We start from the raw sequence: 15,255 nt of genomic DNA, 5'->3' as shown, positions 1-15,255 counted from the left end.
GCGCCGGCCCCCGGCCTCTGCCCTCGGCCCGGCCAGCCGCCGCGACGCCTTTGCGGTGACAGGAGAGCGAGACGCGCGGCACCAAACCCCCGACAATGACAGCCTGCCGCCGCGGTCCCCGCGTTACATTTCGCCTCTTGCAGTTTCTTACACTGTGTGCTATATGCCCCATTACCCCCTGGAGAAGATGTAATCCTGTGATGTTCTAAATTTGTTTTTATGCAGTGTAAATTTAGCAGTTTATATTGATACGCATTCAGACCTCCTTTTTTCAAAAGGTCTTTACCTCTATCCAGTAGCACGAGAATCTGTTTGGAGATTGACACTGATTTCGCCCGTTTCAGTCTGCATAACCTTCACCTAATGTGGTTCCTTTGGTAATTTCATCAACAGTGCTACGCTGGAATATATATCTCTGATTCTGAAATATTTTATATTCCGTTTACTAAAAATACACAGACACTAGAATGTAGTGCCAAATTTAAGACTACTGGCTGGACATAGTGGCTCACACCTGTAATCCCAGCACTTTGAGAGGCCAAGGTGGGAGGATTGCTTGAGCCCAGGAGTTAGAGATCAACCTGGACAACATAGTGAGACCTCATCTACTAACAACAACAAAAATAATTAGGCTGACATGCTGTCACAATGCCTGAATTCAGAGCTCCTTGGGAGGCTGAATTAGAAGGCTCAACTGAGTTTAGGAATTTGAGGCTATGGTGAGCCGTGATCATGCCACTGCACCCCAGCCTCTTCAACAGAGTGAGATGCTTAATTTCAAAAAAAAAATTAAAATACAAAAAAGACTTCTGATCAACAAGAAGAAATATTCAACAGTTCTTAACAAAAAGTGAAAAACATTTAGTTACATTTGGGAATCTGAGTGTCTAAATAAAAGGTTTTTCATGCGGCTATCAAGGAAGAAAGCTTCTGTTAACATCTAAAATTGTTTTTGAAGTGATGAAATATGATAGAATGAAAGATTAAATTTCTTGGGGTAGATTTTAATACTTTTGCATAGGACTTTGGAGTAGCATCTTGGCGGAAATCCTGATTTTGTCTAATTTCCATAATGTGTTGTCATAGGGAGAATCAAGGTACAGATAATTTGTATAACATGGTACTGAGGTAAATGTGCTTGTGCTAGAATATGACAGAAAAGATGTAAAAGAAACCAGTTGTCAGTGGTTGCCTCTGGGAGATGTACGTGAGGACTGAGGAGGGGTGGGGGAACTTTGCTAGGGGCCCCGTCATGCAGTTTGCCTTTTGCTTTTGATACCATGGTATTTATTATTTGTTCAGGAACATCCTTTTCAATTCTTACTCTGTCACTTAACTGCAATGCCCTAAACAACTAATTAGGTATTTGAGCCTTGGGTTTTTGTTTTAGTTTTTGTTTTCCATGTTTAATATTGATGACCGTATCTTCCTCTCTGGGAGATATTGAGATAATCTGCATAAAGTGCTTGGCACCTTACCTGGAGCAGGATAAACTGTCAGTAAATAGTGGTAACAATGATTGATTTCCTCTTTCCCTGGTTCACGGTTTTTCTTTTGTATCCAGAGGAAAAAACAATGCTGAGAGAATCTTTGCTCTAATCCCAGAGAAAAATGCTCATTCCTACTGCACAATGATCCGAGGAATGGTGAAGGTACGTTTGTCTTATTTATTTTTATCTTTAATTTCTACTAATCAAGCTTTTTAACCTCAGAACTAATTTGGGGCCAGATAATTTGTTTTGTGGGCCTGGGCTGTGCATTGTGGGATGTTCAATAGCTCCTTACCCTCTGCCCACTGCGTATGCGTAGTACATGCCTCCACTGCCCCCATTGTGGCAACTGACAGTATGTTCAGGCATTGCCAGTGTCCCCTGGGCAGAAAACCACTGCACTCAAGGGTACACTTTTGGGGAACAGGGGCCTGTCCTGTTCTGTTTACTGCTATATTCCCAAAGCTTAGAGCAGATGATGTGCAAGTACTTTTTAAATGAATGAACCTGATGATGCTTATTTTTTCTTTTCCTTTTCCAGCACCGAGCTTATGAACAGGCATTAAATTTGTACACTGAATTATTAAACAACAGACTCTGTGGTGAGTTTGTTTTAAGAACTCCTCTTCATCTCTTCCTTCTTTGAGATATCTGTGAGATCTTTGGATCTTGCCTCAAGCTTTGGCCTATGTTTTGTCTTTCCGTTTGGCATTGGTGATTGAAGCAGGAATAGAGACCGGAGAGGAGAGTGGTTTTCCGGTTTTGTGGGTGTGTGGTGATTAGCCAGGGGACACATGAATTTCCACTTTGCTTAAGCTCAGCCATTCAGGGGTTAATCTTCACCCCAAATTTTGTAATTTTATTCTTTTACAGCCGATGTTTACACATTCAATGCATTGATTGAAGCAACAGTGTTGACGATTAATGAGAAATTTGAGGAAAAGTGGAATAATATACTGGTAAGGAGGAATCCTTAGTTTATCATTTAATAGGCCTTACATAGCCTTCCCTGGGTATTCATCGGGTGGAGATGGCATTTACTGAGCATCTGTCTGCTGTCACTGTGTAGCGGTTCGCTGTCTACCACCCTTCCGGCAGTCCTGTAATTTAAGCAGCTGTGTCTGACACATGAGAAGAAAATGTGACTTGACCCAGAGCGTTCAGCTAGAATTCTGGAAGACTAGAGTTGGCTTTATTCTCTTATTTATTCACTTATGTCTCATAATAGTTTTTCTGTTACAAAAGTAATGCATCTTTATTGTAAAGTTCTTATCAGGTAAGTTCAAAAAGTTGAAAACACTGGATTGATTCTTGTCTAGTAACTTAGGAATAGACATGTGTTTTATATCTTGCTGGTCTTTTATTTTGCTTGAGTCTTTTCTTGGAAAACTCTTCTAGGTAGATGATTGAATTGGGAGGTTCCGAAAATGAGAATCACTGGTTCTGTTCAATAAATAGTTCTTAAATTGAGGCTATAGTTACTAACCTGCTTTAAATATAGCGAGAAAGTTGAATTCTCTCGTTGTATGAAATGTCGATGATTGTGCAGATTATCTACCCAGGCATAAAACATGCTTTCATTTGATTCAACTAGGAGCTGCTGAAACAAATGGTTGCACAAAAGGTAAAACCAAATCTGCAGACTTTCAATACCATTCTGAAATGCCTCCGAAGATTTTATGTGCTTGCAAGATTGCCAGCTCTACAGACGTTACGTGAAATGAAAGCCATCGGAATAGGTGAGGATGTGTCCTGGAGTTCTCACTGGAGACAGGGACTGTGCTGACCACAGGATTCAGGATGATATAAGCAGAGATCTGTACGTTCTCTTGCTGTTTACATATGTTGGGATTTTCCTGTCCATATCTGGCACCTGAATTACATGTTCTTATTATGGTGGGAGCACTTTTGTCATCCTAGTGTTCGTTAAAGGAAGTTACAATGTTCTTTTAGTATTTTAGGTACTTTTTTTTTTAGTGACTCTCTTGATTCTGAAGAGAATCAATCATTTTGAATTAGCTACTTTAAATTCCATGACATTTTTCTAACAGAGGTATTTGAACCCTAGCGTGTGCTAGTATGTTGTATACTCTTCATTGCTGTATTGAAGGTTACTTGGGACTCAGTTCACGTCAGTGTGCTTTACTCTTCTCAATGAAGAATTATATTGGTAGATACATGGACTTTCTGAAAGTGATGCAGTCTTTGAGTTTTTCACCTTTTACATTAATTAGATGGGGTAGAAATGTCTGTGCTTAAATATCAACATTAATGTGCCTATAATTCAGAGTGCCTCAGTAAGCTCTATTTTGGATCACTGTGTTTTTACTTTATTTTTTATTTTTTCTCTCCACCTGGTGATTTGAGAACCCTCGCTTGCAACGTACCACCATGTTATTCAGCTATTCTATCCCCATGGTCATGGTACGTATGGCCTTATATTGTATTCATTTGTAGAGAAAAGTGACTGACTTTCTTGAGTTTATGTGATTGATGATTGCAGATTGCCTTCTCTGCATGAGTTCAGAAGAGAGAACTCAAACTCATGCCTACAGCCTGAACAAAAACTCATTCTTGGGGGCATTGGTCTTGGTGGTGGGCTGGACTTGTGCTGTAGGGGGAAGGGTTGTGAAATGTGCAGCATTTTGTTATTGTACAAGTCAGACTGGGCAGAAGTTATTTGTTTGGAGTTCCTTTTGGCCTCCAGAGCTGTGTTGTCCAGCACAGCAGGCATGGGCCACGCTGGTTGGGGAATGGAAGCTAAAGAAAACAAAACATTCTGGTCACGTTGGTGCTCAGGAGCCTCGTGGCTAGTGGCTACCGTGTTCTGTAGGTAGAGAGCATCTCCGTCTTTGCAGAAAGTGCTCAGCTTACTGTGAAACTTTTTGGGAGGACACCTCGAGTCTCCATTTACCAGCCATCTGTAGGCCAGTGAGTTCCCGTTGGAGCTGCGCTATGCAGAAGGATGTGGGCGCAAAGCACACTGGAGCTGAGATTGCAGCTCTACCATGTATGTGCCACTTGTGTGTCAGAGGGACTGGACACCTGCTGAGTGCCCACCTCAGGGTGTGGTGATGGAGCAAAACACACACCATGTCTGGGATCATACTTGGGAGGCACATGGAGGCACTCGGAGTCTTTTGGTTCTTGCCTGCTTGCCCCAGCCTGAGACAGAGCCCCTAGGTCATTCCTCTTTGTGATAGATGCTAAGAACTACAGAAGGGAACTCGGTTGTCTGGTCTGGAGGGCTAATTTTGCAAAATCCACATCCTCACTTACTTAGGCAAGTTCTTTTTTTTTAACCTTTTACCGAAAAAATGAAAAAATGACTTCATCTTGGGAATAGTTTCCATTTTTATTGTATCCTCTAAAGTTTTATACAAACTTGGTGAGATTATGATGAAACTAGTATTTCTGACCCCAGAGTCTGTTTCTTTTCTGTTTTATTATCACTTTAGTTCAGTTGCCAACCAAAGTCAGAAGTAGCTATATTCCCCAAGTAATGCCCGGGAGAAGTGTTGGTTTGTCTTATGTATATAAGTTGACTGTCTACAATAATAATTTTCCAGGAATTTACCCAAAGGAGAGAGCCTAAAATAACAATGAAATGATACATTAAAAAGTAGATTCTTATGTAACTAATAATTAGGAATGTTAGCAAGTAGAAACATGTTTGAGGAAATATGTGCTATCATTACAGCTGTATTGCCTCTTATGTGTAGAAAAGGCAGGGAAGAGAGAATAGATAAAATTTGACTGGGAATATTGCAGGTGATTTTCTGACTGTTAGTGCTCCGCTCCTGTGATTTTTAAGAACTGCCCCATTCGTTTATTCCAGTTTCCTTTTTCTTGCTCTTCTCATTCTGATTATACTTAAAAGGAACACAAATTGTTACTTGCGAAAAACATGTTTGCTTTTCTGGGTATGCTGGTTTGGTGAGAGAAAGGAAGGGGAAAGTTGAACTGAAGCATGTGGGCAGAGACCTCTGACCATCCAAGATCTACAGAGAACTGCATTCTGCAGGGTGCAGTGGCCTCTTGCCCTGCTCTGTGCCAGGCCTCAGGCTGAAGATGCAGAAGGAAGCCACATGTGCCTTCGTACTGGGTGCTGTGGGTACGATGGTGGTGGAACATGCTACTGCTTGTTCCTTGAGTTTAGTGGACTCATGATGGAACATGCTGCTTCTTGTTCTGCAGGAAGCTCTTCGAAAGGATCATCCCTCATCATCTATGATATAATGAATGAATTAACGGGAAAGAAATTTTCTCCAGAGGACCCAGATGACGGTATGTACAGAAATTGCCTGTGTTTACCAGAAAAAGACTGAGGACCAGTTTTCATGAGAGCCAATCGGTGGGGACCTTGTGATGACAACAGGGTTTTCTTTAGCTTAATGGTATTTGGGATGATCATTTTGAGAAGGCTGCAACGTCTGGCACATCGCTGTATGCTGCCGCTCTTGAGTTTTTATTCCCTTAGCTTTATCTTGAGTATTACCAGTTTTGTTGGCAAGATTTTTATTATGTTACTGACTTGAAAATATATTTAATCCATAGTAACAAAAGCTCTTGTGAACTTTGATTTCCAGATATGTTTTTTCAGTCAGCCATGAGAGTTGTAAGTACCATTTCTTTCTTAATTCTCTGTCGATTTCCTAAATTCATCTGAAACCTGAGGGTTGTCCCTGGTTGTTTCACTTCCTAACTCTTCTGCTTATGTCTGTGTTTCTGTTTTTCTTCTTTCTCTAAAATCTGTACTTCGTAATCACATAATATCCCTACCCTATGTTTATTGCATGTGACTTTTTTCATGCTTCTGTTCATATATGTTTTCAGAGTATTTCATATTTGCCTATTAGCAACAATAAAAATAGATAATGATTTTTATTTTAGTTTTTTTTATCAGGATCATAGGAAAGAATTTAAGCCGTTATAGGATGGATACAGGCATCTTATTCCTAAGGGTGGTTGATTATCCCTTGTAATTGCCTTATTGGCTAGAGCATCTCCCCCCCACAGTTTTCCCTATTGATACTCAATGTACGTACACTCAGTTATACCTCCGTGGTATTTTGTTGACAGTAATCAGTATTTCACAGGAGGAAAGAACTATAGAACTTAGAGTTATTTCGTGGAGATTTTGCTATCATAGTAATGGTACTCCAGGTCTTTTGTGTACTCACCTAGGTGTTTTATAGGATTAATTTCTAAAGACATAATTGCTAAGTCAAAATAACTTTGTTATAAATTTCACAAAACTTGGGGTCCCCCCAATTTCTCCTGACATGTTTGCTATCAACCCGTAAGTTGAGTCAGCATAAATATTCTCACAAGGAGCAATAAATTTTTCTTTTTTGAGTAGGAGTCTCACTCTGTCACCCAGGCTGGATTGCAGTGGTGTGCTTATGACCATCACAATCTTGACCTGCCAGGCTCAGGTGACCCTTCTGCCTCAGCCTTCCAAGTAGCTGGAGCTACAGGTGCAGGTCATCACGCCCAGCTGATTTTTTGGTTTATTGTAGAGACAAGATCTCTCCAAATTGCCCAGCCTGGTCTTGAACTCCTGGACTCAGGCAGTCCTCTTATCACTACCTCTCAAAGTGCTGGAATTACAGGCGTGAGCCACTGTGCCCAGGAGGAAAGATAACTTTTTTATGTAATGAACCTCTGTTTAGCTGATAAGGATATCAGAGTGATACTTATGACTTGCACATTTTCAGTGCTCCTCTCTCAGAGATCTAGAACTTGCTTACCAAGTACATGGCCTTTTAAACACTGGAGACAACCGGAAATTCATTGGACACGATCATCGGCGTAATTTCTATTAGTAAGTGTGTTGGAAATGTATCCTTTTGCATTAATTAGCGTATGCAAGCGGCAGGCTGTTGGTGGCCCTTCATGTTTCACCTCTGGTTTTAAGCAGCACACCCCTGATTTAATAGTACTTGTTAGTTGAGTGCACAGAAATTAAAGCAGTGGTAAAACTGCCAGATTTGGAAGTCTGGTTTGTGTCCTTTGAGATTTTTTTCTTTGCAGTATTTTATTATATTGCTTTCATAGAGGTGGTGTCTTGTTATGTTGCCCAGGCTGGTCTCAAACTCCTGGCCTCAAGAGATAGCCCTCCTCAACCTCCTGAGTAACTAGGACTACAGGTGTGTGCCACCATGCCTGGCTAATTTTTTTATTTTGTAGAGATAGGGTCTTGCTATGTAGCCCAGCCTCTTTGCAATACTTTAAAATTTGCCTTTTTCCTCTACCCCTCTCGCTTTATATTATGAGTTTCTTTTTTTTTTTTGAATTGAAGTCTCACTCTGTTGCTCAGGCTGGAGTGCAGTGGCACTCTCCCGGTTACTGCACTCTCAACCTGCTGTACTCAGGTAATCCTTCAGCCTCAGCCTTTCAAGTATCTGGAACTACAGGCACATGCCACTATGCCGGCTAATTATTTTGATTTATTGTAGAGATGCGGTCTTGCCAAGTTGCCCAGACTGGTCTTGACCCATGGGCTCAGGCAATTCTCTTACCTTGGCCTCCCAAAGTGCTGGGATTATAGGTCCAAGCCACTGTGCCCGGCCTAGCAGGATTAGTTTCTAAAGATTTCATCCTAGCCCCATTGATTTTGTATTCAAAGTACAAGACCCTGAAGTCGAGAGGCTCCATAAATGAGTTTGCTTTTAGGTATATAAAAACCTGAATTTAAGAAGGCAGCCTATTATAGATATGTGAGGATTATTTTCTATGTGTTTAAATCTTTGCTTGACACTGAATGTTTTACAAATGAGTATGATGTTCGGTATCTCCTCGCCACAACCTAGAAGTATATGAGGAGACAATCATAAATGACCAGTTGAGGGTAAGAAGGAGTTGAATGGGAAGTCAAGCACACAACTCCTGGGTCAAGCATTGGCCCATGTAACCTGAAATTGTAAATATTTTAAAATTCTTTGCAACATCATATAACTAATCTGTAATTTTACTAATCATTTCCCTTACTTGTTAGACACAGGATTTTAGACTAAATATACTTTTCTCTCCATTACAGTTCCAAGTTCTTCAATTTGATTTGTCTAATGGACCAAATTGACGTCACCTTGAAGTGGTATAAGGACCTGATCCCCTCGGTAAGATGGTCATTACTTGTCATTTATCATTTTAAGGGAATTTGTGGAGTTTTGCTGATTAGTGCATTAAAAATGTGTCTTTCTTAATCAGGTCTTCTTTCCCCACTCCCAAACATTGATAGATCTTCTCCAAGCCTTGGATGTGGCCAATCGGCTAGAAGTGATTCCTCAGATTTGGAAAGGTCAGTTTCAACTTGTATGTCCAGGCCCATCTCACTTCGGTATCCTTCATTTAGATGAATGAACATGCTGGTATTATGGTTGGGAATGAAAACATTGTTTTTGACTGAGTTAAATGCATTAGTTGAGATCTACTTCAAGGTCACTTGCTCCCACTGCATATGCTCAAGGATAGCGCAAGTAAAAATGTATTGAAAATGACCCAAGTCCCTTCATTTTTGGGCATGTGTTACATGATTGATGCAAGAAAGATTGGTGCTCATTAGGTAGCAGACCCGACATTTGAGTGTAGGTTTTTGACCCCAAATGGCACCCCAAGCCAGTGCCGTTTTTCTGTGCTAGTGTTGCATCACTTTGCTAACCAGCCCATGATAACTGTCTTCCTTAAACAGCCACGACTGTGGGTGTGTGTGCTGGTCTGACTTACGTGTATGTTTTGTGTATATAAATTGGTTGCAAGATGAGACAGGTATCTTGGATCTCTTCCTGTGTTATCTTCAAGTTGGTTTTATCTGCTGCAGTTTCTGTGTCTGAGAAACTGAAGCTACAGTCCTGACCTGCTACTTAACGAGACTTCCTGTATATGAAATGTGTGTATATGAAACCACACTGAGAGTACCTGATCTCAAACCAGGCCAAGTGGGGACCAAAGGAAGGCCCAGGCTTTATGGTGACCACTTGCGAACCTAACCCTGAATTGTAGTCCACATCTTTTAAATGAGTAAATATGAAGAAAGCACACTGAAAGTTCCTAGGTGCTGTGAAGCAGTGTCAGCTGTAGTGCATGTGCTCTGTTTGACTCCTGACTGGGAACAAGCTTCTGGCTTTCTCTGTACTTACCTATTCTTACTGTAATCATCTCTGGAATCCTGGAATAAGCAATGTCAGCAGCTTATTTTTGCCCACCAAAAAATAAGGTTGACAGCCAGCGGTGGTCAAAAGTCAGCCGAAGACTATTGGTTTTACATGATGGTGATTACCCCTTGTTCCTTTTTGTTTCAAGATAGTAAAGAATATGGGCACGCTTTTCGCAGTGACCTGAGAGAAGAGATCTTGATGCTCATGGCAAGGGATAGCCACCCACCAGAGGTAGGGCTGTCGTGTAACTTAAGTTTTGTTCTCGTAATTAGAAGTATACTAACCAATGTAGCTTCTAACGCTGAGGTCCTTTTAAGGTCATTTCCCTGTTTTCATCTGTCATTGAGGGGAGTTCTGCCATGCAAACCCAGGTTTAAGTTCTTCATCTAAGCAAGAATGCCACGCTTAAAGTCATTTCCTATTCCCGCAGTCCAAAACAAGCAACATGAAATTGGCTTCTCTTCATCTTCAACTTACTTAAAAGGTTTTTTCACATCTGAAAGGAAAAGGCCTAATTGAATTTGAAAGATATGGCTAATCAAATTATTCATCCCAGGACAGGGTCCTTTTTCCTAGAGTATGTGTGTGCTTTACACGTGATACATTCAAATAGTAAAATGCATTGCTCAGAAATAGCAGCGGTCCTGTCGTGGTCTCTTCAACTGAAATTTTTGCAAACCCAGTTAGGCAGTTCTGCTGATTCTTAAAGCCTTTCAGCTTCAGGTGGCATTTGCTGACTGTGCTGCCGACATCAAGTCTATGTATGAAAGCCAAGACACCCGACAGGCTGCTCTGGATTGGCCAGCCATCCCTCTCAACTGTATAGCTGTCCTCTTTTTAAGGGCCGGAAGAACCCAAGAAGCCTGGTGAGTACTGCAGGTATGAATTATGGAAACATTTGTACTTGAACCTGCAGCATTTACCCAGGTCAGTAGAGGCTCTCTGACTTGGCTGTATGACGTGTACAAGGAGCCAGACTAGAGCCAAACTAGAACGTGTAATGAGTGTTTGACGGAAACGTGCAAAACCAGCTGAAAAGCGAACGTCTGGAAGACCGATGTGCAGGGTGCATTTGAGAGAAGGTACTTTGATGGCTTCCAGTGGGCTGAGTAGCCTCTGTTTCTGACCTTTTTGCTTCCTGTGTCTGTGGGGACGTCGGTCACTTAACTCATTTGTCTTCTTAAGTGGAACGACGTGGTCAGAGAAACGTAGTTTTGAAAATGGTTTGGTCACTTGGGTTTTGAAAGCAGCATTTTTGAGTGCTCTTACCCCCACAGCTTAAAATGTGGGCTGTGTACTTGAACTTCCTGGAAGCTGGCATTTACACACATTTAATAAACATGGCCTTAACTGGAACCCGTCTTGGATTTGTGCCGCCGTATTCTGGTTGTATGTGTAGCAGCACTTCATCCACACACTTTTTTTGATGTTGGTGAGTGGGGATGTTATGCATGTTTTTCCAAAAGTCAGAAGGACATTTTGTAGGGGTGCTCAGAGTTAGGTGATTCTGCGGTGTATGAATGTGTGTTCTCAGCGTAAGTGGGAACGAGTTGTGCGCGGCCCCTTGTACAAGAATGTAGCTTTATTTAAACATTGGATTGCCGGTCCAAAACGTGGCTATTAACTCTCTCCAAGAAAAGATGGTGAGGGCTTGCTGCCTCAACTTGTCTTCAGGTGTCACTCACACACGACCCTCTACGGCTGTGCTGCGACTGACAGAAACATGTGACTTCTGTGTGGTTCAGGCCAGTTGGCACATAATTACTATGATCAGGCTGTGATGATTGGCGCAGGGGTACGGACCTCAGCTGAGTCATGGGAGCTGAATGTATGTGCGTCCCCTTAGCCCTGCACGTGGCAGGGTGACGGTGAGCACTTGCATGAGACTGTTGCCGCAATTCTGAGCCTGCTCTTCATAGTGTAATTCTTGGACAGACTGAACCCGTGCCACGTTGTGAGAGGAGAGCAGACCATCCTCTGTCCCAGGCCTCCCAACTGCACATACCATGTATTACCTCCCTGGGAGGACAGAGGAGATCCTCTACAAGAGACAGGTACAGGTTGAGCATTCCAAAGCTCTTGGGACCAAAAGTGTTTCAGGTTTTGGAGTATCTGCATTATACATATCAGTTCAGCATCCCTAATCTCAAAATCCAGAAGACACTTTTGAGCGTCATGTGGTCACTCAAGAAGTTAAAGATTTTGGATTTTCGGATTAGGGAGACTCAACCTGTACCAGGAATTCTCAACACTGGTTGTATATACAGTTTACCTGTGAAACTCATGATGCAGATAGTCAGAGTTTGGAGGGAGGGAGTTTAAGCACCTGAGGTGATTGTGATGTACAGACAGGGTTGGGAGCCATCGGAGTCCACAGATGTGTATCTTTGGGAGCTCACAGTGTAGTTGGGAAGAAAAGGACCCTTAGTCTCTGAGTCCAGGGGAGGATAGCTATAGTCATCTAATTGACTGCCTTATTTTTGGTTTGTTACGTTTTTTCTGAGTTGGAGTCTCACTCTGTCACCCAGGCTGGAGTGCAGTGGTATATTCATGGCCACTGCAGCCTTGACCTGCCAGGCTCGGGTGATACATCTGCCTCAGCCTTCCTAGTAGCTGGAACCACAGGCATGTGCCACCACACCTGGCTGATTTTTTAATTTATTGTGGAGATGAGGTCTTGCCATGTTGCTCAGGCTGGTCTTGAACCTCTGAGCTCAGGCAGTCCTCTCTCCTCCGCCTCCCAGAGTGCTGGGATTATAGGCATGAGCCACTGCGCCTTGTTGATTGCCTTATTTTTTTATTGGTATTCATAATCTTTTTCCTCTCTCATCTTCAACAGGAAAATGTTGGGACTTTTCAGGAAGCATAATAAGATTCCTAGGTAAGTTGAAATTAACAGGCCTTGCCTGGGAAAAGCCTGGAAATAGTCTCTTGGGCTTAACTCTTATTGTGGGTGATTGTAATTTCTTCATGTACCTCAGCCACCACATTTGGACACTCTTCTGTTAGGCAGGCAAGCCATCACTCTCCCCTCCTGGGCATCCCAAGGCAAGCAGAGTTTTTAATCTGTGCTCAGGACCGCAATACAGCGGAGGCGCATTGAGTAGACCCCCCAGTGAAGTCGTACTGAGTGAATGTGGGTAATCTCTTTGGTCCTCAAAAGTTAGTTCATGTAACTTTGCCTCCAAAGCCACCATTGAGGATTTGTATTTTATTTTTGAATCGGAGTTTCACTCTGTCACCCAACTGGAATGCAGTGGCACGATCACGGCTCCCTGCAGCCTTGACCTCCTGGACTCAGGTGGTCCTTGCGCCTCAACCTCCCCAGTGGCTGGGACTGTAGGCATGCACCACCACACCCAGCTCATTTTCCAATTTTTTAGAGATCAGGTCTCGCTATGTTGCCTAGGCTGGTTTCGAACTCCTGGGATTACAGTGTGAGCCACGATGCCAAGCATTATTGATGATTTTATTACTGAATTTATGCTGGATCTTGCTTGTAAATCTGACTGATGGGGCTTAGTTGGAGAATGTTCACATTTTGCCTTTCTTTGATAGAAACGAGTTGCTAAATGAGTTCATGGACAGCGCGAAAGTGTCCAACAGCCCTGCCCAGGCCATTGAACTGGTGGAGCTGGCAAGTGCCTTCAGTTTATTGGTTTGTGAGAGTCTCACCACGAGAGTAATGACTGAGTTTGCACTCAGCCAGGAACAAAAGTGAGTGGATTTTGTGTCTTCGCTATGAAGGACAGTTTATAAGATGGAGCAGACCTTTTGTCCCTCTGCTTGTTAAAATGTTTATAGCTTTCTGTCTCTTGTGTTTCCTTTTCCAAAGTCAGAATGTAATGACTTAATGATCATTTCATTAGTCATAGTCAGGGAGTCCTACAGATTCAGCGACCATAGGAGCCTTTTCCTTTGTTCGTGATACAATTTGGTACAGCTGCGAGGTCTTTCATTCTGGTTTCACAACTGGTGGTCAGAGATGCCACGAAACCCAGGCTCCACCCGAGTTGCAGCGTGACCTCCAGGCTCTTTTTCTTGCAGGGAAGCCCTGGGCAACCTAACTGCATTGACAAGTGACAGTGATGGTGACAGCAGCAGTGACAGCGACATCAGCGAAGGCAAATGAAAGTGGGAGGCGCGGGAGCAGTGACGGCCTCACCATGGCTGCTGGAAGCATGCTTGAAACCTGAGATGCTAATACCTAACAGCGTTATGAAGAAAACAAGAAGACACACAGATTTGGTGCATTTGTTATTAGGAAGTACAGCCGAGACAGCATTGACTTGTTTAGATTAAGCTCCTAATTTGTTAAACCTTAGTGTGCCGTTTAAAGTTTATTATTTAAGCACTGCCATTTTCATTTCTTCAGACACATAGTGAGGTCCTTGACTTTTATCAGGGAATAGGATGGTGACAGTTTAGGCTGCATGACTGGTAACATGAAAACTAAATAAACATCCATGTGTATGCGTATGCGTTTCCATTATTTTAACACAGCCTTGGCCACAGTCTTCCAAGTAGAATGCCAGCATGCTTCATCTCTCTGTTTCTTTTTGTCTGAGAACTGGCACCTTTAGTGGTCAGAATGAGAGCCAGTGAATTGCTGGTTCTCGAGTTAGTTAGCAGCCTCTACTTCTAGTGTTTCTCATAACACCTTGACTTTTAAGTGGTGTTGGAAGTCAGTAAGAGCTCTTGAGGTTTACAGCCTTCTTACCTTCCTAAGGGCTTCCACCACCAGCAACTGTGTTCGCACCTGGATTCTAGACTGAGGCAGGCCCTGCGTGAGTTCTCCCGATGAGCAGCTTCACTGTTACCCTGCCCAGGTGGACATACATGGGGCTGCGTGTCTGTTAGCATTCGTTTCCTTCTCAGTTTGCCATCCTCTCCTCATACATCCTTGGAAATCTCAGCCTTAGGTTCATGTTTTCTTCAACTGGCTGGTTCTGAGGGACCAAAAAAACGCCAGTGTAGAAACTAACTACTTAAGTATCCATGTGTGTTGCTCCACGTCAAAGCAAACTTGCAGACGGACCGAGGATAAGTTAGTTTTTAATCTTGGCTTGTAGCTCCCAAGAACCTGCTGCCTGGAAGGTGAGCTCAGCCCCTTCCTCTTGCTCTGGCACAGCACCTGCTGCAGAGACCTGACCCTCATTGGCCAGTAGAATCCTGACGTGAGGTGTGCCTCTTCTCAACAAGGCCCTAACTCTGAATCATCATGTCGCTCTGCAGCTAGCGCTGGTGGGGAAAATCAGCCTGCGGAGTGCACTTTCCAGGTAGGTGACTGAGAACTCAGTTTTGGGCGAGATACTCTGAACATCCATTCTGACCAAGTAACGGCCTTGAACTTTTCAGGGAAAAATTAAGGCCTATAGGAGTCTCCGTTTTCTGTTTATAAATGTTTATTTCACACAGTCTTAAGCTTCTAGTATCTGGAAAAGAGACTTTTCTATGCTGAAACTGATAATCTCTCCAATTTTTGCTTTTGGTCCCAGCTGCATTCCCAGTGGTCCACTGGCTCCCAACCTCTGTTCATAAACCTGTGCATATGAGTTCCCCTTTCTCTTTAGTTTTAAAGTTGACCTTTTGACGGTGTTGTTCCT

General features: G+C 42.8%; 1 protein-coding gene across 3 annotated transcripts in view; it reads left to right on the top strand.

The window, feature by feature from the left end:
- Positions 1–14,128, top strand: part of PTCD3 (pentatricopeptide repeat domain 3) — a 36,169-nt gene extending 22,041 nt beyond the window's left edge. The window contains exons 10-24 of one of the 3 annotated variants that reach the window (XM_021717370.1): positions 1,565–1,652; positions 2,032–2,092; positions 2,364–2,449; positions 3,085–3,229; positions 3,858–3,908; positions 5,688–5,777; positions 6,080–6,108; positions 7,211–7,317; positions 8,533–8,611; positions 8,703–8,793; positions 9,795–9,880; positions 10,367–10,515; positions 12,489–12,530; positions 13,208–13,366; positions 13,697–14,128. In XM_021717370.1, coding sequence (XP_021573045.1) covers positions 1,565–1,652; positions 2,032–2,092; positions 2,364–2,449; positions 3,085–3,229; positions 3,858–3,908; positions 5,688–5,777; positions 6,080–6,108; positions 7,211–7,317; positions 8,533–8,611; positions 8,703–8,793; positions 9,795–9,880; positions 10,367–10,515; positions 12,489–12,530; positions 13,208–13,366; positions 13,697–13,781 — 1,348 coding nt within the window. In that variant the 3' untranslated portion in view covers positions 13,782–14,128. Of the gene's footprint in view, positions 1–1,564; positions 1,653–2,031; positions 2,093–2,363; positions 2,450–3,084; positions 3,230–3,857; positions 3,915–5,687; positions 5,778–6,079; positions 6,109–7,210; positions 7,318–8,532; positions 8,612–8,702; positions 8,794–9,794; positions 9,881–10,366; positions 10,610–12,488; positions 12,531–13,207; positions 13,367–13,696 lie in introns of those variants that run through there. The other 2 variants (XM_008067586.1, XM_021717371.1) reach the window with 2 other exon arrangements.
- Positions 14,129–15,255: the final 1,127 nt, after the last annotated feature.

The sequence above is a fragment of the Carlito syrichta genome, unplaced genomic scaffold (assembly GCF_000164805.1).
Source record: "Carlito syrichta isolate Samal-C Ts95f unplaced genomic scaffold, Tarsius_syrichta-2.0.1 Scaffold309717, whole genome shotgun sequence".
Classification (NCBI taxonomy): Eukaryota; Metazoa; Chordata; class Mammalia; order Primates; family Tarsiidae; genus Carlito; species Carlito syrichta.
Note: the sequence above shows the minus strand (reverse complement) of the source record. Positions and strands in the feature narration are given on the sequence as shown.